We start from the raw sequence: 27,491 nt of genomic DNA, 5'->3' as shown, positions 1-27,491 counted from the left end.
GCCCCAGGTCCCTCTGTACCAGCTGGAATGGTCATCGGAAGAGGTGGGGCATCTGGGAGGATGTAGTGTCCTGCCCACCCCTCTTCTGGGTTCTGACTCCTGCTGGGGAAACAGCTGTGTGGGTGGCTCGTCTTGTTTTTAAGAGTTTGTTTTTTGTTTCATTTTTCTCTTTTGTACTTTTTTTTGTAATTTTACTTTTTTTTTTAATCCTCCAATAGGAGAGTCCAGAGGTACAGGTGCCAGGATCCAGGGAAAGGGGTGGAAAACCATATGAACAACAATAAAAAGAAAAAAAATCACTCCTCCCTCTGCACCCCAAGGCCCGCCTGCACCCCTCTGCGTGGTGAGCACCAGTAAAATTTGAGTGTCCGACCAGTTGGTGGTGACGATCGGTCAGCAGGCCGACACCAGGCCCTTCTGGAAGGGGCAGCGGCGCTTGGGCCGGGGGCCATCCTCATCCTCGTCCTCCTCATCTTCCTCTTCCTCCTCCTCTTCCTCTGAGGACGAGGAACTGTCCAGCGTGAGGTCCACCACGTCAGCTCCCAGCTTCCCATTCTCAATGCTGCCCATTGTGCCGCCCCCGCCTCCAGAGCCCCCAAGCATGCTGCTACCGCCACCGTTGACGTTGGGGCTGGAAAGGAGCCCATTGGTGTCTGAGGTGCCTGAGGGTGACAGGGACAGATGCTCAGGACTGCTGACCCACTGAATGAGGAAACGAGGTGGCAAGGGGCAGGGGCAATCCTGGGATGCCATTTCTGCCTCGCGTAGAGGCCTCCTGACGTTGGGGAGCACCCTGTACAGGACCCGGCACATGGCAGGTGCTAAATAACTGTGTGCTCCCTGCAGTGCAGAGTTCTGAGCCCTGGTCTGTTCCACTCTGAGGGGATGGGATCCACTCCACAGGGGTGGCTGTTTTATTTTTCCTTTTCATTTTTTAAAAGTATTTTATGTATTGATTTGAGAGAAAGGGAGAGAGAGAAAGAAACATCAATTTGTTGTTTCACTTATTTTTATGCATTCATTGGTTGATTCTTTTTTAATATATTTTTATTGATTTCAGAGAGGAAGAGAGAGGGAGAGATAGATAGAAACATCAATGATGAGAGAAATCAATTGGCTGCCTCCTGCACGCCCCCTACTGGGGATGGAGCCCGCAACCCAGGCATGTGCCCTTGACCGAAATCGAACCCGGGACCCTTCAGTCCGCAGGCCGACGCTATATCCACTGAGCCAAACTAGCTAGGGCCATTGGTTGATTCTTGTATGTATCCTAACTGGAGATCGAACCCACAACCACGGCATATCGGGATGACACTCTAACCAACTGAACTATCTAACCAGGGCTCCTGTTTTGTTTTGTTTTTCCTTTTTGGTTTTGTCTTTTTTCATTTGGGGTGTCTATTAGATGTCACACAGCAGGACACAAGTCAAACTCAGAAACCGCCAAACCCCCAGAATAGGTATTGGGGCAAACGAAGGGGCAGTTGGGGGCCGGGCCAGGGACTCACCGAGTACGAGGATGGGGCACTGGGGGCTGCAGCTGCGCTCCTTCTCGGCACGGATCGGACACCATGAGCCATCTACCAGGTATTCAATTTCATCGGCATCCTCACACTCACTCAGGATCTTGGAGAGGAGCCTGGGCACGGAGGGGAGGTACAGGAGAGCTGATTCTTAGGCCAGCTGAGCCACACCCTGCTCCCCTGGACTCTGGTGGGATGCTTGCTAAGCCACTTTCTTCTTTGCAAAAGAAGTTTCATGAAAGCACCAGCCAGGCCCCAGTGATCTGAGGTCCTGGAGGGAGAGGGGGCCAGTCTCTCCCCTGCATGGGGTCTGCACAAGCTAGGCCCTCTTGGAGGGTCTGCCACGTTGCTTTGAAGGCTTGCAGTCACCCACTCATGGCACAGTGCAGGCACTCCCTCCAACGCCTTAAGAGCATGGGGCCCGGGAGGCTGGCCAAAGGAGGGTCCTGCCTACCCAGTCCCCTAACTGAGTGGCCCTCGCCCTGGCATCCCAATTTTGTGCTGCCCCCATTTTTACAGATAAGGAAAACTGAGGCTCGGAGGGCAGCTATGTGCTGCTCAAAGGCCCCTGGAGAGTCTGTCAGTCCCATACAGACAAGTGTCTCCCAGAGCACACCCGTGGCAAACCAGAACCAGTGAGGTGTGCTCTGACCCTGGGGACTGGCTGCTAAGGTACTGCCAGCCAGGCCCATTTTAAAATGGAGGACCTAAGACCTGGGGAGAAGGAGTAAGCTCCCTGAGGCCACAAGACCAGGTGGCAGCAGGCTTGGGTTCTAGTCCAGTCCCTGTTCTCTGATACTTCCTGGCCTGTCTCCCCCACCACTTCCAGCAGCTGGGGGGACCTGAGGAACAGCTAATGCCCAGGCCAGGCCTGGTGCATAGAAAACACATGCTGCTGTGGCAATGGGTCACCATGGCCCCCAGCATTTGTTCAGTGTCAAAGTCGCACCTGCCTCCAAGTGAATTTGACCACCTAGGTCACAGTCACACAGGAGGGAGGCTGTCCTGCTCCAGGACACACTCTGGAGCTAATGGGGTCCTTCCCACCCTTACCCTCTGGCCTCCCCTCCATCGCCACACTCATAGGCCCACCCCCAGGGTCACCCTTGTGTGAACAAAGCTCTTCCAGCAATGCACTTCTCTACCTGGAAAAATCCTACTCACCCTCCAAAGCCCCACTCTACAGTTCCTCTTCCTCCTCTAGGCAGAGCATAAGCAACAGTATCTGGATCTGGCTCAGTTCTCCCTGTCCCCACAGCTCAGGTGGGAGTTCCCTGAAGATAGGGTCTGGGACAGAGTACTTTTGGGGACACCTGGATCACCCAGCTTAGGGCTAGAGAGGAACAGATGGCAGAACCTCAAAGAATCCTATATAATAAAAGCCTAATATGCTAAGTGTCTGGTCATCCGGTGACTGGTCGACTGTTCAACCAACCAAAGCGTAATATGCTATTGATATGCTAAGGCCGTTCAAACCGCTTGCTATGACGTGCATTGACCACCAGGGGGTAGACCAGTGGTTCTCAACCTTTCTAATGCCGCGACCCTTTAATACGGTTCCTCATGTGGTGACCCCCAACCATAAAATTATTTTCGTTGCTACTTCATAACTGTAATTTTGCTACTGTTATGAATCGTAATGTAAATATCTGTGTTTTCCGGTGGTCTTAGGCGACCTGAACCAGTAGCAGGGTCACCTAAGACCACCGGAAAACACAGATATTTACATTACGATTCATAACAGTAGCAAAATTACAGTTATGAAGTAGCAACGAAAATAATTTTATGGTTGGGGGTCACCACAACATGAGGAACCGTATTAAAGGGTCACGGCATTAGAAAGGTTGAGAACCACTGGGGTAGATGCTCCAACCAGTAGGTTAGTTTGCTGCTGGGGTCCGGCTGATCGGGACTGAGTGAGATGGGCTGGACATGCCCTGGAGCCCTCCCACGGTCCCTCCCGGGCCCCGATTGTGTACTGGGGGGTCCCTTGGCCTGGCCTGTGTCCTCTCACAATCTGGGACCCCTCGGAGGATGTCAGCTGGTTTCGGCCCGATCCCACAGGCCACTCCTCTCAGGAGGGTACCTCACACAGGGCTCATGGCTGGTAAGCACTGCGGTGGCAGCAGCACAAGCCCCTCTGGATCGGAACTGATTGGGCGCGAGGCAGGCACAATGGGGCCAGGATGAGTGGGAGCGGCAGGTAGGAGCTGCAGGTGGCGTTGGACTGTGGGTTTCGGCTCGATCCCCGCAGGCCACCCCGAGGGACCCCACCTGTGCACAAATTCGTGCACCGGGCCTCTAGTACATACATAAACCAAAAACCCTTCCTCCAGCAAGCTTCCTGGGCTACGTGAGGCCCCATGGGCTTGCTGGGATCGTGGTCTGTGTGGGGCAGAGCCACTGTCCCCAGCCCTGCCAGAGCTGCCACCACCCGAGCCTGAGTGACCCACTCTAGGCCTGTTAGGGGGAGGGAAGGCGGGTGCTGGGCTGCACAGCTGCCAGGCTGGGAACAGAGCTGCCATTCAGACCCAGACCTCATGTCCAGCCCCAGGGGCCTCCTCATTCCACCATGAGGTTGGATAGCACAGAGGGCTGTAGTTCAGCCCCTCTGGGGAGGGGATCCAGGCTCAGAGTTGGCTGAACCTGGCCTGGCTACCTAAGAGCTGGAGGGTCCCAGGGCAGGTGACTATCCTCCTGAGTATCAGTCTCCCCATCTGAAAGGTGGGGACAATTAAGGTCCACCTCCTGGGACAGTTGGAAGGGAGGGCTTGGCAAGACCCTGAACATGGTACCCGAGATTAGAGCTTGAATGGGGGGACAAATTCGGACCCAGCCCCTATAGGTCATTCCCAACCCTACTGTGTACACACCCCAAGCTTCGAGTCTCAGCTTTCAATGGCTGGCAGGTCCAGAGCTGAGTACCAACTTCTATTTAGGCTGCCACCTCTCCTTGCCCCCATCAGACTTCGGGGACAGAGGTGGGTGTGGCCAGTGCCTGGCAGGAGCTGCTCAGTCAGGTGCTGGGCTCGGTTTCTGGAAACCCAAGACCTAAGCAAAGTTTCCCTTTTGGGGAGAACAGCCTTTTGCCCCTTGTCCCCAAGCGGTGTGGGGACGGCCTGCTTAAGCTGAGTGACAGTCTGGCCATGCACCAGCATCATGTAGGAAGGGGACAAGGAGAATGTGACCAGAATTTGGTGGCGATGTGTGTCCTTTTCACCTTTCTATGGAGGGCATGACTAAGGTTGTACTGAACAAACTTCAGGAAGCAACTTTGTGCATCAGACTGGAGGTAAGGGTTTCTCAGGTCCCCGTGTTATGTGCAGAAAAACAGCTTCCAAGAACACAAGGTCATCCAGGGAATAGTGGACTTCCTGGGTCCAAAGCCACACCTCTGAACCCTAAGCTACACTACTGTTGCCTGCACAGATAAATCCTGCCTCTGTTTGTAACCTGGGACTTCCAAAGGTGCCAAAAGGCACAGAGGCCTTCAAGTTGCATGGCTCTGCTGCTCACTTCCCAGAGACCCTTGAGAGGTGAGGTGCAGCCCAGCAGGCAGTGCAGTCCCCCTGTGCCTTAGCGACTCACCCATCTATGATAAGCTGGTCGTAGGGGGCTGGTTTGTCGCACACCGGACACATCCAGGTAGGCTTCTTCTCGTTCATCTGGAGGTAGAAGACAGCGTCGAAGCACTGCAGGTGAGCACAGGTCTCTGCCCGGCAGGGCACGGACAGCCGCATCTTCACCAGCTGCGGGGAGAGAAAGGGAGTGTGAGCAGGCCACCAGGCAGCCTCCACATAATGCACAGGTGAGGGAGGGGGACCACCATATTGACTCACTGGGCAGATGAGGGAGACCCGCACGCCGGTTGTGGCGATCTCACTGTCAGGGTCCAGGCGAAGCTTCTCTTTGACTGTGGAGAAGGGGGCAGCCAGTGTTAGTGGGGAAGGGGCAGAGGTGCCCGCAGGGCCAGGCCAGGAGGCAAGTTGGGCAGCAGCCACAGTTATTTCTGACAACTTGGGTGCACCATGAGGCAAACCAACAGGACTTTTCTAGAAAGATCCAGGCAACACACAGCTATCAAAAGAGCTACCTGCTGTGCCTTGTTAATTCTGATGAAAACCATCCCTGAGCCCTAACCGGTTTGGCTCAGTGGATAGAGTGTCGGTCTGCGGACTGAAAAGTCCCAGGTTCGATTCCGGTCAAGGGCATGTACCTTGGTTGCGGGCACACCCCCAGTGGGAGGTGTGCAGGAGGCAGCTGATGGATGTTTCTCTCTCATCGTTGTTTCTAACTCTCTACCCGTCTCCCTTCCTCTCTGTAAAAAATCAATAAAAATATTTAAAAATAAATAAATAAAAAAGAAAACCATCCCTGAAGCCTTGGTGGGGAGGCAGGGCCCCTGCTTCAAGACAGTGCCCACTAGGGAGCACTGAAGTCCCAGTCCAGGAGTTCTCACCATGGGCCCTGCAAGGGTAGGAGCAAACCTACCAGCACAGCTTCCCTTGCACAATCAAATGTTACTTCTCTAATACAGGAAAAGATGGCGACGGCACCAAAAAGTCAGACACAACGTGGAAACATGCTCATAGCAGCACCCAAAGCCCTCCTTCTCGACTGTGTGCTGGAAAAAAGACTGGAAGGAAAAGCACCTAGTGCAGCCCTGGGACCAGTCTCCCTCCTTCCCTTTTCCTGCACGTTCTGCTTTCTTTCCTTTTTTTTTTTTTAATATATTTTTATTGATTTCAGAGAGGAAGGGAGATGGAGAGAGAGAAACATCAATGATGAGAGAGAATCATTAATTGGCTGCCTCCTGCACGCCCCAACTGGGGATCGAGCCCACAACCCGGGCATGTGCCCCTGACTGGAATTGAACCTGGGACCCTTCAGTCCGTAGTCCGATGCTCTATCCACTGAGCCAAACCAGCCAGGGCTGCATGTTCTGCTTTCAAAGCCAGAAAGTTAAACTTCATGCCCAGATGTCTCAGGGCAAACGAACTCTGGGTCTTGCAGAGTGGATGCCACCCTACTTGAAGCCAGAACTGCGCCCAGCAGGCTGCAGTCTCCAGGAAGCCTCCTTTTCCCTCTCACAGCCAATCACACCTCAGTATAAATTTCCATCCCATGGTTCCCGTCTCTGCCTAACAAGTACTAATGGTGGCCCCAGAGGCCTTGGCTCATCGAAATGACCCTGGGAAGCTAAGAATCGATGCAGTATCACTGATTAAAAAAAAAAAAGAAAATATTTTATTATTTTTCCATCACCATGACCACCCCCCCCCCTTTTTTAATTGATTTTAGAGAGGTGGGGAAGAGAGAGAAGTAGAGGAAAAGAAGGAAGAGGGGAGAGGGAGAGAGAGACAGAAAGAAAGAAAAAAACAGATTTGTTGTCCCATTTTTTTATGCATTCATCGATAGCTTTTTGTATGTGCCCTGACCAGAGATTGAACTTAAACCTTGGCATATTGGGACACTCTAACTTTAGTTAAACTGAGCTACCCAGCAGGGCTGCACTGGGTTTTGAAGCAAGGCCTCACTTTTCCCGACAGAGAGAAGGCATGTGCATCAGGAAGGGTTCAAGTGAGACAAAAAACAGGACTTCCCAGTTGTCACGAGAAGTTCCACTGGTGATGATGCCTACCTTGGGGCTGGCTGTGGAAATGAAGTCGGGGCTTCCTTCAGCAAAAACCTAACAGTCCATCCTACCAGGGGTCCAGACTGTCACATATACTCCTCCAGCCCACAATTCTACAAGGCCCTGACTCCTCACTGAGGAGTCAAGCCAGGCCTCTATTTGCCCCACCCTCAATCCTGTGGGCTGCTGGTGCCTGGATGAGCCCTGGCCAGTCCCCATGGTGAACCCTACCCCTGACCAACAGGCACTCTGGTCAAATTGGCCACTGTCTCCACAGGGAGAGAGGCAGGTGGGACTGGGGGTTGAAGAAAGGGCCCTCTGAGGGAAGGGGGAGGTAGCAGGGTGGGGTACATAGATTGAAGCCCCGGGGTCATAGGGCCTTAACTCCGCCACTCTGCACCTCAGTGACCCCACTGGTCAGATGGCATCAGAAGTCATCTCAGAGATCAAAAAGAGCCAGTGATTTGACCACACAGCTTCCAAGTGGAGGAATTCCTGAGCACAGCTGTGGGCAGGGCAGCCCTAGGTGCAGGGACACAGGAAGAGACAGAACCAGTTCTAGGTTTTGTCTATGACTTTTGATGGCATGTTTTGTTTGTTTTTTAAATGCTGTGACCCAAACACACATACATTTTTTGATTGTTAAAAGTACAAAGAAAAAAACCAAAAACAGTCTTACCATTTCTAATCTGACATGGGTCATCCCCTATGCACCTTCAACCATGAATCCAGCCTCTACTTCCCCTCTCCGTGCTCCTGGCCCCACCCACCTCATTCCCTGCACTGCAGCCATCAGGCCAGACCCCATCACCTGAGGTCTTCCTCTCCTCCACGCCCCTGCAAGGCTCCATACAAGCCCCACATGCTCAGCGCACCCAGACGCCCTGGCTTACTCGAGTCTGTGAGTACACCTCGCCTGTCCTTGCCTCGGGCCTCTGCACTGACAGTCCAGCATCCTCTAGAGACCTCACGAGTTCCCTGACCCCCAGGGTGTTGAATGGACCCTGGAAGGTCCAGGTTCCTGATGGGGGCACCCCCTGTAGACAACAAGCTCCTCACGTCCAGCAAAGGGAGGGTAAGCAGTAATAGAGCCAAAACCACACTCAGTCACCTAGGGGAAGGCACTGCAGTGCTCACCCAGTGCCTTGCACAGCTCCGGATGCTTGACCCCGATGGTTTTCAACCTCTGCAGCAGCTCTGAGGAGGTCAGTTGCCGCACCAAATATAAGGCCACCGAGTAACTCTGAGGATAGAGAGGGGAAGGGTGTTAGGGCTGGGTGGAGCCAGGCAGGATGAGCAGAGGTGGGACAGGGGTGGCAGGGCTGATGGGGCAAGTGGGCAGCACCCACCCCACTCACCTTGCCATAGTTTCCCCAGGTGACGGTGATGCGGTTGGTGGCCGAGGACAGGTACATGAGGTGAGTGAGGTTGATGGGGCGGCAGGGCCTTTTGGGCTCCACTCCAGGCTTATTCGAGGGGTAGTAGCCCTGGGAACAGATGGAGGCTCAGCCACTGTAGATGGTCTGTGTCCCTGCCCTTCCCCTCCATGCTCGCCATCCCAACAACAGATCGGGGGCTGCCCATGGACCCTGCTCACCGGGACTGAGCAGTAGCTGTGGTTGACCTTCACAGCAATGTTGGGTGGGTACTGGTCCTCCTGAGGGCTGCTGGTGTCTGAGTAACAGATTCTGCAATGACAGTGGGTACCATGGGGCTGAGGGCAGGGGAAGGGCCCTTGGGAGAGGCAAGGATGACAGACCGGGCTGCGTCTGGCCTGATGGGTAGATCACAATGCTGGGCTACACAAGGGGATCTCAGGGCCCGTCTGGCCTGAGTAGGGGATGGACAGTGGTTTGTCCACAGCCAAGGGCAGCCATTAGGAAGACGGGAGGAACAGGCCCCACCTCTAGCTGGAAGCCTCAGAAGGGCTGTCGTGAGGAAGGGGGACCTAGCTTCAATGCACTTGGGGTGGGACAAGGCAGGGCTGTAGCCACCAAGGCGGAAATAGCCAAGGGTTCCCTTGGGGAGCTGGCACACCTGGGCTTACCTTAGGACGACCTGCACGGCCTTGACCCCAGGCTGTAGTTCTCTGTGCCCCAAGGAAACCACAGGGAAGGAGAGGAAAGGAGGGGTCAGTGAGGTGGGAGTGCACCTAGTACACCATGCCAACCCTTTAGCCGGGTGACCACTGGCCTCTCCTGGGCAAGCCAGGCAGCCTAACCCACTACCTCCCTTGGAATCGAAAACCAATAGATACCACCTAGAATGTTCTCTCCTGCCATTTACTCACTGGTGACTTGGGGTAATGACTTCCTCTCTCTGGACAATGGGGGGCTGGTGTGGATATTAAGTAGGTTGGTGGGTGCGGGCCTAGCATGTGCTGAGTGCCCCAACAAGCGGCTGCTCCAGTGGTGATTGCTGTCTCAGCTGGAGATGGAGTTTCAGAGAGCAGGGTCGGAGACCTGAGGACAGCCCAGTATCCTTACCTGGGCAACTCTGCCCCAGGGGACACTGGCTATGTCTGGGACTGTGGTCACGATGACTGGGGGTGCTCCTGGCACCGAGAGGGTGGAGGCCAGGGATACTGCTCTACACCCTACAGTGCCCAGGATGGCCTCCCTCAGAGAATGACCTGACCCTGATGTCAACAATGCTAAGGGGGACAGACCTTATTAAAGGGAGACACTGGCCCACCCCTCAGGGCTGCTGATTGTGCACACAGACCCTGATTGGAATGGGGGTGAAAATGCAGGTTCTGCATAAGATCTGGCTGAAGGCTCTCCTAGGCCACCTGAGACCACACCCACCCACCATCTAGCCATGGAGGTCAGCAGAGGGTGGGGCCCAGAGCACCTGGAGTTCCTTATCAGCTCCACCTGTCTGGGCGTCAATGCAAAGATGCATGGGCTCTCTTGAAGCTTCTCGTTATTCTGTGGAACTAAACACAAACATGGGATCAGGGTCATGTGTGGTCCCCGGCAAGGGTGCCAACCATGATCACGGTCATTTCTATTGCTTGGCCTTCTTCAGGCTGGGAAGCAGGAAATGGGAGACAATCCTACTAGGCAGGGATGAGGGTGAGAGGGAACCTTCTCTTTCTTGGGGCCAAATCTCAGCCTATGGTCCAGGGAATATTTACCACTCACCCACCCCATGCCCCCCACCAAGGGTCACTCTCAGAGCAGTAGCCTTATCATCCCTGTGGAGTTCAGGTGTCTATTCAGGAAAACTGTTAACTGCTACTCCAGGGGAGAGTAGCAGAGATCTGCTAGTGGGAGGATGCAGCACAGACAGGCCACGTACCCTTGAGCCAGGCTGCTCTCTTCAGGTCTGTAAGACACCAACAACGCTGTCCCCACCTCAAACAGCTGTTCTGGCACATTCGGTGAGCACATGCCCATCAGCACAGACACACTCACACATACAGGAGAAACGCTCACAGTCATACATTACTCAGAATGGTTTCTATCAGCAGAAAACTGTTAACCACCTGATTGCCAGCCAACGGGGTCTGGTTAAGACATGCTACAGGAGGTCTCATACAAAGGAATACTATACAACTGGGAAAACAGGTAACAATGATCAAGATGCTCTTTGTGTTCTAATAAGGAGTAACCTCCGCCGAAACCGGTTTGGCTCAGTGGATGGAGCGTCGGCCTGCGGACTGAGGGGTCCCGGGTTCGATTCCGGTCAAGGGCATGTACCTTGGTTGCGGGCACATCCCCAGTGGGAGGTGTGCAGGAGGCAGCTGATCGATGTTTCTCTCTCATCGATGTTTCTAACTCTCTATCCCTCTCCCTTCCTCTCTGTGAAATATCAATAAAATATATTTAAAAAAAAAAAAAAAAAAGGAGTAACCTCCAAGGTGTTTTGGTCACCTGAAAGTAGCAGATGCAGAGCCCTGTGTTTATCATGCTGCTACTTATGCAATCAAATGGAGGAAGGGGGTCTGTGCAAGTGCACATTGGCTTATTTGTGCAAGAGATGTCTCTGGGGGGAGGGGGTGTGAGAACTGGCCACAATCACAGCCTCAGAGGACTGGGGGAGGTAGGAGGGAGCTTTTAAAATTTATACTGCAAATCCTTTAGAACAGGAGTGGGCAGACTGTTCTATAAAGAGCTGGAGTATAAATATTTTTGGCTTTTTTGAGCCACAAGGTCTCTGCCTTGATGTCCTCACTCTGCCTTGTACCATGGAAGCTGCCAGAGACAGTAAGTGTTCACATGGGTGTGGCTGTGAACCAATAGAACTGGTTTAGGGAAACAGGCAGCCAGTGGGGTTGGCCCCCACCCTAATTGGCCAACCCTTGTCTTAGAACCTTCCGAATTCCAAACCACAACAGGTAATCTATTTAAGCAAATGTGATTCAAACTTAAAACCAACTCCAGCTTAGAAGCCAGACTGCCTGAGTTTGTACTCCAGATCTGTGAGGGGCCACGTACCCCTATCCGGGTCCAAGTCTAGGCGCCCTCCATGCATAGGATCCACCTCTCAGAGTGCACAGCCAAGTCTATAGCTGGTGTGGTGGATAGAGGTGGCTGTTGCAATTGCTACACTACTGCCCATTCATGCTTGTTTATTGAGGGCCCTGCTGGTCCCTTCAGAGTCCTTGTTGGGGTCCTGAGAAGGGTCACCTAATTGGTTATGGGGACACTGGCAGGCCACCTGCAGACACCTCAGTCAGGCCTGCCCAAAGAGCCCAGGGGCATTTGTGGAGGCTTCACATTATCTGGGCTGTCAAGACTGGGTGGAGGTCAAAGATACCACCCCACTTCACAGTGACCCCCAGGGAGAAGATACCACCCCACCTCACAGTGACCCCTCCCCCCTCCCCCCCCCCGCAGGGAGAAAGGGAAAGGGACCCCAGCAGGCTTCTTGGGAGCCACACACTCACTGGCTAGGGAGCTCTGCCAGCAGCAACAGTGTAAGAAAGGTGGGCAAGCCCGGCCAGTGTGGCTCAGAGGTTTAACGTCAACCCAGGAACCAAGAGCCAAGAGGTCTCTAGTTTGATTCCTGTCCAGGCACATGCCCAGGTTTCGGGCTCGATCCCCAGTAGGGGTCGTGTGGGAGGCAGCCAATCAATGTTTCTATCTCTCTATCCCTCTCCCTTCCTCTCTCTCTAAAACATTATTTAAGAAAGGTGGGCAAGTTGGTGATGGAAGGACCAGAACCGAGGGTCCCTTTCCTGGAATGGCTCCTATTTCTAGGTGAGGCTGCTGTGAGGACTCTGAATCTAATTTTCTGCTGTGTCATTGGCCTGGGGTGGCTGACTGCTCCCCTAGGAAGCCAGGTGGCTGGCGGGAGGTGAGCTGCCACCTCAGCTGGGACAAGGCATACTTTACACCACCATCAGGAGGGGGCTGGGGATTCCCCAAAACCAGGCCTTCACCAGCTCCACCTTTAGCTGTTCAGGGCTGAGATGTGGACATCATCCATGACTCTTGTCACATCCCCTCCCTCATCAATTCCTCAGCCAGTCCTGTTGGCACTCAGTGCTCTCCTCTCCCCACCACCACTGCCTGTTCTGATCAGTACAAATACCACTTGCTGGTATCCAGGCTCCCAGGGCTCACCGTCTGCTGCATAGGGGCCTCGGGGATGATCTGTCCAGCTCTGTAGCCATAATTCCACAGCAGCTACCCTGGCTTTCTCCTATGCTCCCTACCTGTCAAATACATCCTCCCTTGAGGTCTTTGCATGTACCACCCCCTCTTATAGCTAGATCACTCCTCCCTCAATGATCTCCACCTCCCTGGTATCTTTTAAATTTGTGAAAATGCTATATATTAAAAAAAAAAAAAAAAAAAAAAAAAGCCAAAACTGGTTTGGCTCAGTGGATAGAGCGTCAGCCTGCGGACTGAGGGGTCCCGGGTTCGATTCCGGTCAAGGGCATGTGCCTTGGTTGCGGGCACATCCCCAATAGGAGGTGTGCAGGAGGCAGCTGATCGATGTTTCTCTCTCATCGATGTTTCTAGCTCTCTATCCCTCTCCCTTCCTCTCTGTAAAATATCAATAAAATATATATTTAAAAAAAAAATTGTGAAAATGCACTGGGAAGAAAGCCTTCCCCAAGCACCTTTATTTAAAAACTGTACCAAGCCCTAACTGGTTTGGCTCGGTGGATAGAGTGTCGGCCTGCAGACTGAAAGGTCCCAGGTTCGATTCCAGTCAAGAGCATGCACCTTGGCTGTAGGCACATCCCCAGTAGGAGGTGTGCAGGAAGCAGCTCTATCCCTCTCTCCTCCTCTCTGTAAAAAATCAATAAAATATTAAAAAAACAAACCTGTACTAAAAAATATAAATACTGTACCACCCGTCCTGGCTGGTGTTCTCAGTGGTTAGAGCATCAGCCCATGCACCAAAGGGTTGCAGGTTTAATTTCTGATCAAGTGCACATATCTGGGTTGCAGGTTCGATCCCCAGGTCTGATGGGGTGTGTGCCTGAGGCAACCAATCATTGTGTCTCTCTCACATCAAAGTCTTTCTTTCTCTCTCTCTCCTCACCTCCCTCCCTTTCACTGTCTCTAAAAATCAATGGAAAAAATATCCTCAGCTGAGGATTAATAAAAAAAAACAAACCTACACCACCACCCTTGCAATTCTGGCACTCCCACCTCCTTCCCTGCTCCATTTTTCTCCAAAATCTTTACCTCTTAAGAATCAACACAATGTCCAGGTGTCTTTGGATCATCATGGGCACCAACTGAACCAAAAAGTACTTCAGTTGTCATCCACACTGCTAGAAACTGGGTAGCTGTGGATATATGCCCTTCCCAGCCCCTGCTTACAACCAGATGCCTCTGCACCTTCCAGGGACTAGAGGGAGGGAACCCCTTGCTCTGAGTCTTCCAGGGAATGGGAATTCTGGGAACCAGTCCCTGGGCTAGATCCGAGATACCGACCAACCAAGAGGGCCCACACATCCATCTCCACCCCAGGCTGCCAGGCAGCCTCGAAAACGGCACCAGCAAAGAATATTTAAGGATCTGATGCTCACAATATACTGGGGGAGGGTGGGAGGAGGATGACAAAACAACAGTCAGGGTACAGCCACATCTTCATAGGATTGCACCATGAGAAAAGAAGGCGGCAAGCCCACACGGCCAGTAGGGATGCTCCAGGGAGCACAGCCACAGCTTGTTTCTCTACTACTACCCCATGTTTTCTATCATAAACACGTAATTTTACCAAGTTTAAATGAAAAGAAAAGGAGATTTGAAGAAGTCCATTGATGGGACTGATCTTCCATCTCACAAGCCTGTCTGCTGGCAGCCTGGGACCTGGGATGCCATAGGACTGTCTAGGCTCCCACATCACGGAATGGGGCTAAGTATGTACCACACTGGCTATGGGACGGCAGGCAGGCCACTGCACCTCAGAGATCATACCTGCCTCAGAAAGAACTCAAGAAAACAAGACCTGGAAAAGCTCATGGGAACTTCAGCAACTCCAAAGCCATTGGGACAATCCCCACGCTTCCCCTTGGCCCACCCATCTCATGTTTTTTTGGCCTCTGTTCTCCCTTCTTCCTCCTATGCCACACCATGCTCTGATCACAATGGCCTTCATTGACAAGCTCTCTCTCACCACTGGGCCTCTGGCTGGAACACACTTTCCCACTCCCTCTTTTGTCCAGTTTATGCTACACACCCCTCAGGTCTGGATAGGAATGTCACCTCCCCACAAATGCATAGTAAGGGGCTCCTGGTACTGATAGACCATGTATTCCACAATCAGGCCATTCCTAACCCGGCACTGTTTATAATCACCTCTAGTGCAACTTCCTGGCAAAATGTGCCAGGCCAGGGACCCCATCACCTTCTTATTGCTTAGGCAATGCCAGCCAAAGGGCTCAGGCTGAATGAACGATGGGGCAGGCACCAGACCAACAGCTCTCAACCACCTGGGTGCTGACCACCTCTAGGGGGCATGTGGAGAAGTGGGGGCATCTGGAGTTATCAGGACACGGGGTGGCAGTGGGGGCAGGCTGAATGTCCCACACTGTGAGGAGCTGGCCACAGGATGCTGGGAGCCTCTCAGAGCAGCACTGTGCCAGGTTTTGTTTCCTTCCTTCCGCCCGCAAGTCTCATAATGGCCTCCCTCCCCCCAACCAATCCTGATAGGGAGATCTGGGCCTTCCTTGTCAGATTCTGGCTGAAACCCTAAGTGGCTGGGCTAGGGGAACCCTCAGGCTGTAAGGTACCCAGTGAGCCCCAAGCTAAAGTAGCATGACCCAGGATCATATTCCTGACCCCTTTGAACTCTGTCGCAATTTAGAAGCAAGTGCCCCTGCCCTGGGAGCGCCTTACTACTGGCCTATCCCGGCTGGGAAGGGAAAGACAGATGGGCCCTTAGTGCAAAGAGGAGGCCTGGGATCCAGAACCTTTATGTGGTTCAGAACAGTTGCTTCCCTGCAGGGGTGCAAGCACTGATGGTGTGGAGAAGGATGAGAATTCACATGAGGGCTGAGAACACAGTCCTGGAGCCCCTTCCTAGCAATGCTGTGTGACCTTGGGCCAGGTCCTGCCCAACCAGAGGATATCATCTGTGTCCTAAGGTCCTTCAGTTCTGAGTCTGTGGCTCTATTCTTCCCCTCTCCCAACCCCGAACACACCCTGTGTGATTTATGTCTACTGTTCCAGTATGGGTTCCATCTAGAAGCCAGCCTTGTTATGGTTGACAGGTCATGCAAGGGGTAAAGGGAAGCTGGCCGAGCACAGCCTCCTAAAGTAGCTCTTGGGCAAGGCCAATGTGCCAGAATTCACATGGGGAGGTACCCAGGGTGTAAGGTGGGCGGACAACTGCTGGTCTGGGAATAGAGGGGACCAGACTGCTACAGGGTTAGGGCCTGTGCTCAGTGAGGCCTCTCCCTAGGAACCCAGGCAGCCCTCAAGTGTTTTATTTTTATTTTTTTTTAAAAAAGGGGGGGACTCCCAGTGAAGGGGTACACCCTGGGACAGGGGCAGGCGAGTGGGTGGGAGCAGAGGCAGGGCGGGGTCAGCCTCTTTGTTCTGAGCCACCAGCAGAATAATTCCTGGTGTAGTCAGGGGAGCAGACTCTCCCGGAGATCAGGTGACCAGGGTCCCTGGGGGCACAGAGTAAAGCAATGCACTATGGGGTGGGAGCGGCTGCAGGCTTGCAGTACAGGAAGGAAGCCCATGGTCCAGGCAGGGGATGAGAGCCTGCCAGCCGCCCCAAGTTCAAAGTCACCTCCAACTTCATTCCTCACCCAGCGCCAGGCTTGCCCTGAGCTTCCCGGTAAAAACCCAGCCTCCCCATTTCGAAAATGATTCTGGAATCTGAAAATGTCAGCTCAACCTTCAGGATTAGCTAGCCAGCCAGTCCTGAGGACCCCAAAACCTCGCAGAGAAACCAGTGGCGTGGTAGGGATGGGTTCCAGTATCTAGAGAGGTTGAGGGAGCAGAGAAAGGGGAAGTCTTCCTGGAGGACTCCAGCACTGCCACATCAACCCTGTGACAGGTGCTGTCGGGCCAACCTGCTCCCCACCTGGGGGCTGGTGAGAAACATCTCATGTCAGAGAGAAAGCAGAGGACGGCCTCAGACTCCAAGGCCGAAACCACCAGAACCCCTTCCTCTACCTCCTGCAGCCTCACCTAGAACCACAGCCCCTCCGGCTCAAATTCACAAAGCCCAAGGTCTGTAAGTAAGAAGAGAAAGGCAGCTGCACCCCCACACCTAAGGCAGGACAGAGGGGGCAGGCTGACACAGGACTGAAGCTGAAGTCTGCATGCAAAGAGGGGCCCCTGGCTGAGCAAGAGAGGATGCTGGGTCAGCAGGATGAAAGGGAGTGAGCCAAGTAGCCAATGAAGGGACTGTGACCTCTGCCACAGCACCCAGGGACCAACTCAGGACCAGGGCCTATGCCTGGCATGTAGCAGGGGCCGAGCTAAGATGTGGGGGTTCAACGGGGGATGTGTGTGTGCGCGCGCGCACATGTAGGGGCTCCCACTCAGCTAGTATACACTGTGTGAGTGAGTGAATGAATAAATGGAGGGGGGGGGCGGTTTGATATGTAAGAGATAATAGGCGGGGTCTCTGAGAACACTCAGAAAATCTGAGTGTTAACAAGAGGCCCAGGACATTCCACTTGGAGCCCTGCAGGCACAGGAAGCTGAGGCTGGTCAGCCTTCCCCAGCCTGATCTCAGAGAGCAGCTGAGGCTGACACCAGGCTGACAACCACCCCTAGCTCTGGCCAACACCTTGACTTCGATCTTATGAGGGACTCTGAGTCAGAACCACCCAGATAGACCGTTCCAGAGTTCTAACCCTTGGAAACTGGGACTCTCAATTGTTTTAAGCTGCTGGTATTTGGGAAATATTGTTAGATGGCACTAGGTTACTAATCTAAAGACCCACAAGACTTCTGCCGCCCCGACTTTGCTGCTTCTCAGAAAATATTCCATGGCCACAGGCACCAGAACTTGGAAGGCAGGACCCCCAGAGGACATGGACTCACCCAGTTCAGTGGGCTTCAGCAATTCATCTAGCATGTTGAAGAAGGGCAGTTTCACCAGGCGCACTTCCGGCTTGAGAGTCTTGGCAGGCAACCGTCCGAGTCCATTTAAGTACTTCCCATAGAGCACAGGGTAGTCAATGTTGGGGCCTGTGAGTGGAGTCCTGGGCACAGTGCTGGCCCGTTCATAGGTCGAGTGCATGGTCAAGGGATCCAGGGGCCGGTGGGGTTGGGAGATGGGTTCTGAGCTCTTCTTGGCGTAGCGCGTCTCGTAGAGCTCCTTGATCTTCTTGAACAGCTCAGGGCTACAGTCAAACTGGACCAGCTGGAGGGCCCGGGTGACAAGTTCGTGCTTAAGTCCACTCTTACTCCGGCCGACGAAACCCAGGAGCATTTGAAGATCGGAGACTCGAAAACTCATCACCATGTTCTGGGAAGAGCAACCACAGACACATATGCTCAGAGGGAAAGGCTGCCAGAGTCAGGGGCCACCAATGGGGCATAGGGGCTTCCCTGAACTGCCTGAGCCGAGTGGGGGGGATAACATAATGAAGCCCTTGTCAGCTACCACCTGATCCCATGCTCCCTCCCCTTTCATTCTGGCTGGTGCGAGTGGGAGCCCAGGAGGAGGCTTTGGTATCAATCCCACTTGGCCTGGGCTTGCTTCCACTTCCACTGAAGCTCACCTTGCACATGATGCCCCCTCCCAGCTCAGCCCTGCTGCCCTCCTCCTCCTCCTCCTTCATTCCTCAGCATTGCCAACAGAGCAAAAGCTCTTCTGATTGCCCCCACCCCCGCCTTCTATTTTAGGTTCTCTTTTCACATCTTCAGGCCTAAAAGCATCCCCAGGGCAGGAACTGGGAATCCTGTTTTTCCCATAAACAGCCTCAGCCACTCCCAAAACAGAGCACACTGATGGCCTTTCTGACCCTGTCTCTTCATTGGGGAGGATGGCAGGATCCACTTCATTGGGATGTGGGAAGGACCTGATGAGGTAACTCATGCAAAGCAGAATGAATGTGCAACCAATGTCAGCCACAGACATGTTTTCCCTTTGGTCTAGAGCCATGGTCAGCAAACTGCGGCTCTTTGGCCCCTTGAGTGTGGCTCTTCCACAAAATACCATGGCCTGGGCGAGTCTATTTTGAAGAAGTGGCGTTAGAAGAAGTTGAAGTTTAAAAAATTTGGCTCTCAAAAGAAATTTCAATCGTTGTACTGTTGATATTTGGCTCTGTTGACTAATGAGTTTGCCGACCACTGGTCTAGAGCAGTGGTTCTCAACCTTTCTAATGCCGTGACCCTTTAATACAGTTCCTCATGTTGTGGTGACCCCCAACCATAAAATTATTTTCGTTGCTACTTCATAACTGTAATTTTGCTACTGTTATGAATCGTAATGTAAATATCTGTGTTTTCCGGTGGTTTTAGGCGACCCTGCTAGCGGGCTAAGACCACCGGAAAACACAGATATTTACATTACGATTCATAACAGTAGCAAAATTACAGTTATGAAGTAGCAACGAAAATAATTTTATGGTTGGGGGTCACCACAACATGAGGAACTGTATTAAAGGGTCACGGCATTAGAAAGGTTGAGAACCACTGGAGAGGATGATAGCCACAACTTAATACTAATCACTTGCCAGGAACTGAGCTGGACATGTCTTATATACTTAACTTTGACTCTTAAAACACCCCCCAGGTTGGTGTGAGCTCCATGTTACAGCCAACATTCAAACCGAGGCCCAACTCTGATGCCAGGAGTTGTTCATCTCTACTACACTGTCCCCAGCATTGACCTACAGCTGAGCACTTTAGCTGATCATTCCAGTAGGCTTTCTCCATCTGGGCAATGTAGACAAGTGAGCTGGATTGTCCTCTGTAGGGGCTGTCCTGGACATTGTGGGGTGTTAAGCAGCATCCCTGCCCCCACCCACTTGATGCTAGGAGCACCTCCAAATCCCAGTCATGATAATCACAAACGTCCCTCAGACATCTTCCAATATCCCCTGGGGGCAGGATCAGCCCTGATTAAGAACCAAGCCCTAGCCGGTTTGGCTCAGTGGATAGAATGTCAGCCTGTGGACCAAAGGGTCCCAGGTTCAATTCTGGTCAAGGGCACATAACTCGGTTGCAGGCTCCTCCCTCGCCCGTGCCCTGGTCAGGGTGTATGCAGGAGGCAACCAATCACCGTGTTTCTCTCACATTTATGTTTCTCTGTCTTTCCCTCTCTCTTCCACTCTCTCTAAAAATGAATGGAGCCGAAACCGGTTTGGCTCAGTGGATAGAGCGTCGGCCTGCGGACTGAAGGGTCCCGGGTTCGATTCCGGTCAAGGGCATGTACCTTGGTTGCGGGCACATCCCCAGTGGGAGGTGTGCAGGAGGCAGCTGATTGATGTTTCTCTCTCATCGATGTTTCTAGCTCTCTATCCCTCTCCCTTCCTCTCTGTAAAATATCAATAAAATATATTAAAAAAAAAAAATGAATGGAAAAATATCCTGGGGTAAGGATTTAAAAAAAGAACCATGGGTCTGAGAAGAAGGCTCTGGGAATCCAGGCTGTTAACTGAACTGTGGCAAAGTGATGAGGTCTAGTAGGGTCCCTCCAACTAAATCAAGCCAAACACAAGAGCTCAGTTGATCTCAATGTTTTCTTTGGGGTTAGCTGGAGGTACATTCCCTCTGTGAGACTGGGACACCAAGGGGAATGAGAGTTCCCCAATAGCTTCATAAGCAAAGTGTACCAAAAAGATGGGCCAGCAGAGTTTCAGATCACCCATGCTGAGCCCTGAAGCTGGCCTGAATGAAATGTGGTGGGAAAAAGACACTTCCAGGGGGAACGGGAAAAAAACAACACAGTACAAGTGACAAGAGTGGATATGGAAAGCTGGCGAGCATGGGGCAGGATAGCACCCAAAGAAACCAATAAATCGCCCTAACTGGTTTGGCTCAGTGGCTAGAGCGTCGGCCTGTGGACTCAAGGGTCCCGGGTTTGAGTCCAATCAAGGGCATGTACCTTGGTTGCGGGCACATACCCGGTAGGGAGTGTGCAGGAGGCAGCTGATCAATGTTTCTCTCTCATCAATGTTTCTAACTCTCTGTCCCTCTCCCTTCCTCTCTGTAAAAAATCAATAAAATATATTAAAAAAAAAAAAAAAAGAAACCAATAAATCACTTAAACTAAACCTGAGAAAGTGTTGTTGGAGGTGGGTGGGAACCCTGCCAGGGTTTACGTAGCAGCTTCAATGCCAGGAGACACTGATGTTTCCCGTTTCTTGGCTATTTAAGGGTGAGACATGGAGTCTGACTCAGGAGCCCTGGGTTCAAAATCAGATTCTGCGCTAGGTTCCCAGACAACCTTAGGTCTGCCATCAGGCTTCTCTGCACTTTGGGCTCTTCATTTGTTAGCACAAGAGCTAAGATTCCTTCAATTGGTACAACACCAGGCTCACGCTGATAGCAGAGGGGGCTGTCCAGTCCTGCCTGCAAAACCTCAAGGGGGAACCTTTTTCTGCGGCAGGGTCTTCTTCCTACTCCTGCACTATAGCCGTGGAGTATCTATTATGTGCCAACTACCACAGGGGAGTTCTCAGTCACTCATCTCACAAGGGCTTTGAACACTATATAGGTGAGAAAACTGAGGCTCCCAGAGGGAAGGGGTTGGCCCAATGCCTCCCTGTGTGGCAATGACAGGACTGGCATTTGGACCTTCCACTCACACCCAGCTGCCTGGGGGCCTGGAAGTACCTTCACTCAACAGCACACCCCCTACCTAAATACCTAAGCAGTCTGCTGGTCCTCAGAGAGTCCAGAATGCTTTGAAACAGAGGCTTCACCTCTCTCAGCCTGACTTCCTACCTTGATCAGGGAAAAAAGGCTCACAGATTTGTTTCTTCTGGAAGAGGTCCAAGGCCAGTGAGGGGAGAGGCGCTGCCATGTGCAAGCTGATGGCCTCCCATGGAGCCACAGGCAGGTGGGCTTGGCCTTTGAATCCAACCACAACACATCTCCTGATGCCATCCTACCCCTGGGAGACCCCCTCCCCGCCCCAAGGCATACCCTCTACCACCAGGTTAAGACATCTGGAGCTCCTGCACCAGCATCCGGGGACACACCCCTCAAGCTGTCACTCTGATTTCTAAGCAGCTGCCACCAGGGAGGAGCCTGCCCTTGACACTAGGGTGGTGGGGGTGGGAGGGAGGGTTGGGAGAGGGGCACAAGCATTCAGAAGGAAGCCCCAAGGGCTTGCCAGATCACCTCCTGCTGAGGCTTCATCCTGCCCCTCAGATCTGTGTTTATAAACAGCACCAGGCCACAAGGGCTTCCAGAGTTGCAGCTAACTGTGTAGAGAAACATCAGCCTAGATCAGTGGTCGGCAAACCGGCTCGCGAGCCACATGTGGCTCTTTAGCCCCTTGAGTGTGGCTCTTCCACAAAATACCATGTGCAGGCGCGCACGTAGAGTGCGAATGAAACTTTGTGGCCCATGCGCAGAAGTCTGTTTTCGGCTCTCAAAAGAAATTTCAATCGTTGTACTGTTGATATTTGGCTCTGTTGACTAATGAGTTTGCCGACCACTGGCCTAGATAGAGTAACTGAGCTTAACTTAACCCCTTTCCAGCTTATTGAGCATGGGAAGAAAGTTAAAGCCCCTTTCACCAGGAAATAGGAGATGGGTACAAACTGCTACAAGGTATCCCAGAGAGTTCACAGGCCGACTCCTCCTCCCCAGTACCTATCAGGGGCCTTGGGTAAAGTCTCAGATGTCCAGTATTCCCTTGAACCAGCCTACTTTGCACCCCAAAAGACAAAATCTCCAGCTCTTGAGTGGTTAGGAAAGCGCCTAAAAGGGAGGACATTTCAATTACATGGAAGGCACTTCACAATGACCACAAGAGACTGAAGGGGAAAGAAAGCTCCCTAGGATAGAGTAAGTGGTACTACAGTCTCAAGCCCCCCTGAACAGAGGCTAGTGTTTTAGAGAATTTGAAAAAAGGGTCCACTTAATTTAACTGGGTTGGGGGGGCCCCAGCCACCGGAGGGTCAAATAGAGTTCATTGGATCATATTTCAAGGCTCTGGATAGAATAAAAAAGACTTCAGACCCTACCCTCTGTCTGGGAGGGTGGGGGTCCAGAGTCACACTAATGGCCCCTTGAGGAGATTAAATTTCAGGGCTCCAGGGACATCAGGCCTGCAGGCTGCCACCTTGGGCTTGCAGAGTTCAGACCTCTCTACTTCTCTAGAACAAGTTTCAATTTCTCCAAACCCTAGAGAAGTGCAGAAGTGTGTGTGGTGTAGGTATGAGGGAAGGGAGTAGGGTGCTCTGGTGGGGTGAAGGGAGGGTAATACCCTATAATCACAGAACCTAGAGGGCTGCATTTCAGATCCCAGGGGGAAGTGAAGGGAGATGTACGGAGAGGGATGAGTGAGAGAAAACATTTACAGTTAAGGTGTCGGGGAGGGGAGACCAGAAGGGGGCAAGAGGCAGTGCTTCTGTCCAGTGAAGAACTTCCCTGGTATCATGTTCCTTAACTTCTCAGGGAAGAAGGGGAGAATCATAATCTAGTTGAGGCAAGGGTTCTGGAGCCTGTCCTCGGAGAGGCACCTGGGAAAGGTATATCCCAGTTTAGTCCTAAGAGGATTCAAAGGGGTCCCAAGCTGGGAAAGGGGATGGTATCTATGGGATGTGGAATCTGGACCCCAAACTCGAGTATGGGGAGAGGCACCTGGGAGCTAGCCTACAGAAAGAGGCCTATCCTGAAACCAACAAGGACCTCCAAGGACAACAGACCAGCAGAAATAAGAGGGGAGTTCAGAAACCAGAGCTGGGTGCATAAAGGGATCTAAAGCAGTGGTTCTGGGGACTGTGTGGGGAGAGTGGTATGATCTGAGTAGACTCATTGGGGAGTAGAATATAGGGAAGCATCCAAGATTAGGGTATGATACTTCGTGTGTGAGGTTTAGAGACCCCAGGCGCAGAGTCCAAAGCCTCACAGATGCTGTCCTAAGGGGAAAGATGGAGGAAGAAGAGAGTGCCCGGTACCCAAAACGGAGAGAGAGTAGTTAGGAAGGCTCTGAACCAAGTTCAGGGATCAGTACTCCATCCCAGGGGGCAGAACAAGCTCAATGAACACCGCGTCCACTTGGGGGTGAGAGGGAGGGCATCAAGAGGGGGCGGGGCTCTGGGATCCACTGGAGAGCCCAATAGGGGCCCCAAACTCCACCCTGGGGCACAGACCCCAAGAAGACAGCCTGTGTTTGAGGGCAGTTGAGGTTCCTGAGTCCTCACCCCGGAGGGTGGGAGCGGTGGTAGAAGGGTCAGGGACCCTTCTGGGCAGACAGTCACCAACCGCAGCCTGCCCGGTTGGACTGGGAAGCTGAGACTCAGATGCCGGCCCTCCGTGCCCTGAGGGGCGGGAGGGCGAAGACACTCCCCCAGGCCAAAGAGCACGGACCCCGGCTCGGGGCGAGGAGCGGACGAGCAGCCCAGCCCCTTATGCAGTACGCGGGGACTGTGCCTCAAGCTGGGAGGCGCGACCAGGTACCCGAGTTTAAAGAGACGTGGACCCTAAGCGATCAGGCTGAAGTGGGGAGAACCCTGCCTCAAGCCCAGAGCCGATTCCCCGCGCGAAGACGAGGGTGAGGTTTGGGGGCCCCGCCCCCCGCCTCCGGCCTCCCCGCCCCCCGCCCGCAACCGGAGCCCCAGGGCCAGGGGGCGAACGAGGGGGCTGGGCGCCGAGCTTCAGGCGGTCCGCACCGTGGGGCCCCATGCGGAAGTCGCAGACCTCGGACCGCCGCCTGGCCCTTGCCCCCTCGGCCGCCCGCCCGGGCCGGCGTCGCCGCCGCTCACTCACTTTGGCCTCCACCAGCTCCGCCGCCATCTTGGCCACCAGCGTCCCCCGCGCCGGGAGCCCCCAGCGTCGCGTCACGTGACCGCCCGCCACTAGCGGGCGGGGCCGCCACCGCAGCCAATTAGCACCCGCTCGCCCGTCTTTTTGCACCCCCCGCCTCTACGGCGCCCTCCGTTGCGCACTGCGCAGGCGCGGGGCCGCCGCCTGGGCCTCTGGCCAATCTGGGCGGCGGGATGTCGCCCCCTTTCGCTCCCGGCTACCACGCCCACCCTGGCCCCGTCTGGCTTCTTAAAGGGGTATGAGCCCAGCACTGGTGGGGCCGCGTGCTGGGTCTCTTCTGGGAGGAAAGGCGGGAGCGGGGCGGCTATCGCAGTGCAGCCAGGTGTAGCGCGGCCCATTGCGTTCTCCGACGCCCGGCAGGCGGCGTCGGGGAGGAGAAGGTTATCCTAGCGCAGCGGCCGCCAGTGAGTGCAGTGCAGCTTTGGCAGCCGCTAGCCCCGCACGTTGCACATCCGGGTCCTGGCCAGGCCAAGAGGGAGCGGGCTCTGCACCCCAGGTGGAGAAATGCGGGACCAATTCCCCAATTCCCCGGAGCGCCTGCATCCCTTACCCCTGAGGGCGACACCCCCGGCCCCTAGTTCCGCCTCTCCATCCACAGTAATCCTTTGGAATCTGCAGTAAGGGGAACCTAGCCCTGCTCTAGAGCTCTCTGTGGCTCCCCATTGCCCACAGGCAGCAGAGTTCAAACTTTCTACATGTTCCAGGTGATTAGTTTTTCTCTGAGAAAGAGAAACAGACTATTTAAAGGCGCCGGTGTAAAAAATGGCTGGGTTGACTGTCTTTTGGGAAAAGGATGTCAACCTTTAACCCACCAATTCCACTTTCGAAGGAAATAACAATAATGATGATGTTAATAATACTACCTAATACTAAGTGTCAAGCCCTGTTTTTTTTTTTTTTAAATATATTTTATTGATTTTTTACAGAGAGGAAGGGAGAGGGATAGAGAGTTAGAAACATAGATGAGAGAGAAACATCGATCAGCTGCCTCCTGCACACCTCCCACTGGGGATGTGCCCACAACCGAGGTAAGTGCCCTTGACCGGAATCGAACCTGGGACCTTTCAGTCCGCAGGCTGACGCTCTATCCACTGAGCCAAACCGGTTTCGGCATCAAGCCCTGTTTTAAGCACTTACGTTATTTCACCTTCACACCCGCCAATCCCAATAATAGATACTATTATTGGTTCCAATTTACATATGAGAAAACTGAGATCTTGAGTGGTTAAGTGACTTACCAAGGTCACCTTGAACAGGTGCATAAAAAGATATGCACCTGTCCAGCCAGTGCTTGAGTATCAACCTATGAATCAGGAGGTCACAGTTTGATTCCTGGTCAGGGCACATGCCCTGGTTGAGGGGCTTGATCCCCAGTAGGGGGCGTGCAGAAGGCAGCCAATCAATGATTCTCTCTCAAAATTGATGTTTCTATCTCTCCCTCTCCTGTCCTCTCTGAAATCCATGACATATATATATATATATATAGTATGCACCTGAATATGTAAACCCAGGGAACAACTGAAGTTGCAGTTCAAATCAGAAGGCCATCTGCTGGCAGAATTCCTTCTTGCTATAAGAGGTCAGTTTTTTGTTCTATTGAGCCCCTTTTTAAAAAAATATATTTTATTAATTGTTTACAGAGAGAAAGGGAGAGGAATAGAGAGTTAGAAACATCGATGAGAGAGAAACATCGATCAGCTGCCTCCTGCACACTTCCTACTGGGTATGTGTCCGCAACCAAGGTACATGCTCTTGACCAGGACCCTTCAGTCCGCAGGCCAACGCTCTATTCACTGAGCCAAAATGGTTAGGACTCTATTGAGCCCTTTAACTGATTATATGAGGCCCACCCATATTAGGTAGGACAATCTATTTTACTTAACAGTCCACCAATTTAAATATCTATATCATCCAAAAACACCTTCATAGACACATTCAGTATAATTTTTTAATGCTAACCCGAGGATATGTTTTTACTGATTTTAAAGAGAGAGAGGAGAGAAAGAGAGAGAGAGAGAAACATCCATGTGAAAGAGTAACATTGATTGGTTGCCTCCCCTACACATCCTGACCGGTGATCGAAGTCACAACCTAGGTATGTGCCCTGACCAGAATCGAATCTGAAACATTTTGGTGTACGGGATGTAGCTCCAACCAACTGAGCCACCCATCCTGGGCCAGTATAATGTTTGGCCAAATATCTGGGCACCGTGGTTCAGCCAAGTAGAAGCATAAATTTAACCATCACGTGGGGTAAGATAGATTTGTGCGACCCAGGCAAGTGATGATGGGGTCCTGGATCAGGGGGAGGGACAGAGGGCAGAGGGGATGGAAAGAAATGAATGGAGTCAAGAGGTTTGTTTTTAAGTGTACAATCAGGCAAAGAGTGTTGATATTACCACATGCTAATTTTAAAACATTTCTATCACCCCCAAAAGAAATGCCATTCCCCTTAGCAGTAACTCCCTAAACACCTCCCAGCCCTTGGCAATCATGAATCCACTCTCTGTCTCTATGGATTTGCCTTTTCTGCACATTTCATATAAATGGAATCTTGCAACATGTGTCCTACTTCCTGCAATCCTAACATGACTGAGAAATCTACCCTCAAAGCCCCCAGCCTCCTCTCAGCTCTGGACTCCATGTCCACCTACCTTTGCACTTGCATGTGGGATCTCATCGTTTCTCACACACACACCATGCCCATGCTGAGCTTTCCATCTTCCCCACTGAACCTGCTACCTGCTCTTTTCATGTTCTCAGCAAATGGAAGCTCTGTCCTTCGATTTTTTTAGGCCAAAATCTTGAAGTCAGTCTGGACTCTCATTCTTCACATTCAACACATCAGCCAAAACTATCTGTCCCATTGTCCAAATCTATTGTAAATCAGCCCACTTCTGACCCCCTCCATGAGGGCCACTTAGATCCAGCTCCCATCATCTCCAG

General features: G+C 52.7%; 1 protein-coding gene across 1 annotated transcript; it reads right to left on the bottom strand.

Annotated features, from left to right (window-relative positions):
• Positions 1–205: 205 nt before the first annotated feature.
• Positions 206–24,664, bottom strand: PIAS4 (protein inhibitor of activated STAT 4). The gene is made up of 11 exons (XM_080674868.1): positions 24,489–24,664; positions 17,637–18,063; positions 10,012–10,096; positions 9,206–9,247; positions 8,756–8,846; positions 8,517–8,645; positions 8,296–8,401; positions 5,363–5,436; positions 5,112–5,272; positions 1,509–1,639; positions 206–662 (listed from the first exon to the last, which is right to left on the bottom strand). Exons 1-11 carry the CDS (start codon positions 24,513–24,515, stop codon positions 394–396), a joined length of 1,542 nt encoding a protein of 513 aa, XP_080530994.1. The 5' UTR covers positions 24,516–24,664; the 3' UTR covers positions 206–393.
• Positions 24,665–27,491: the final 2,827 nt, after the last annotated feature.

Source organism: Plecotus auritus (genome assembly GCF_963455305.1).
Source record: "Plecotus auritus genome assembly, chromosome: 6".
Lineage (NCBI taxonomy): Eukaryota > Metazoa > Chordata > Mammalia > Chiroptera > Vespertilionidae > Plecotus > Plecotus auritus.
Note: the sequence above shows the minus strand (reverse complement) of the source record. Positions and strands in the feature narration are given on the sequence as shown.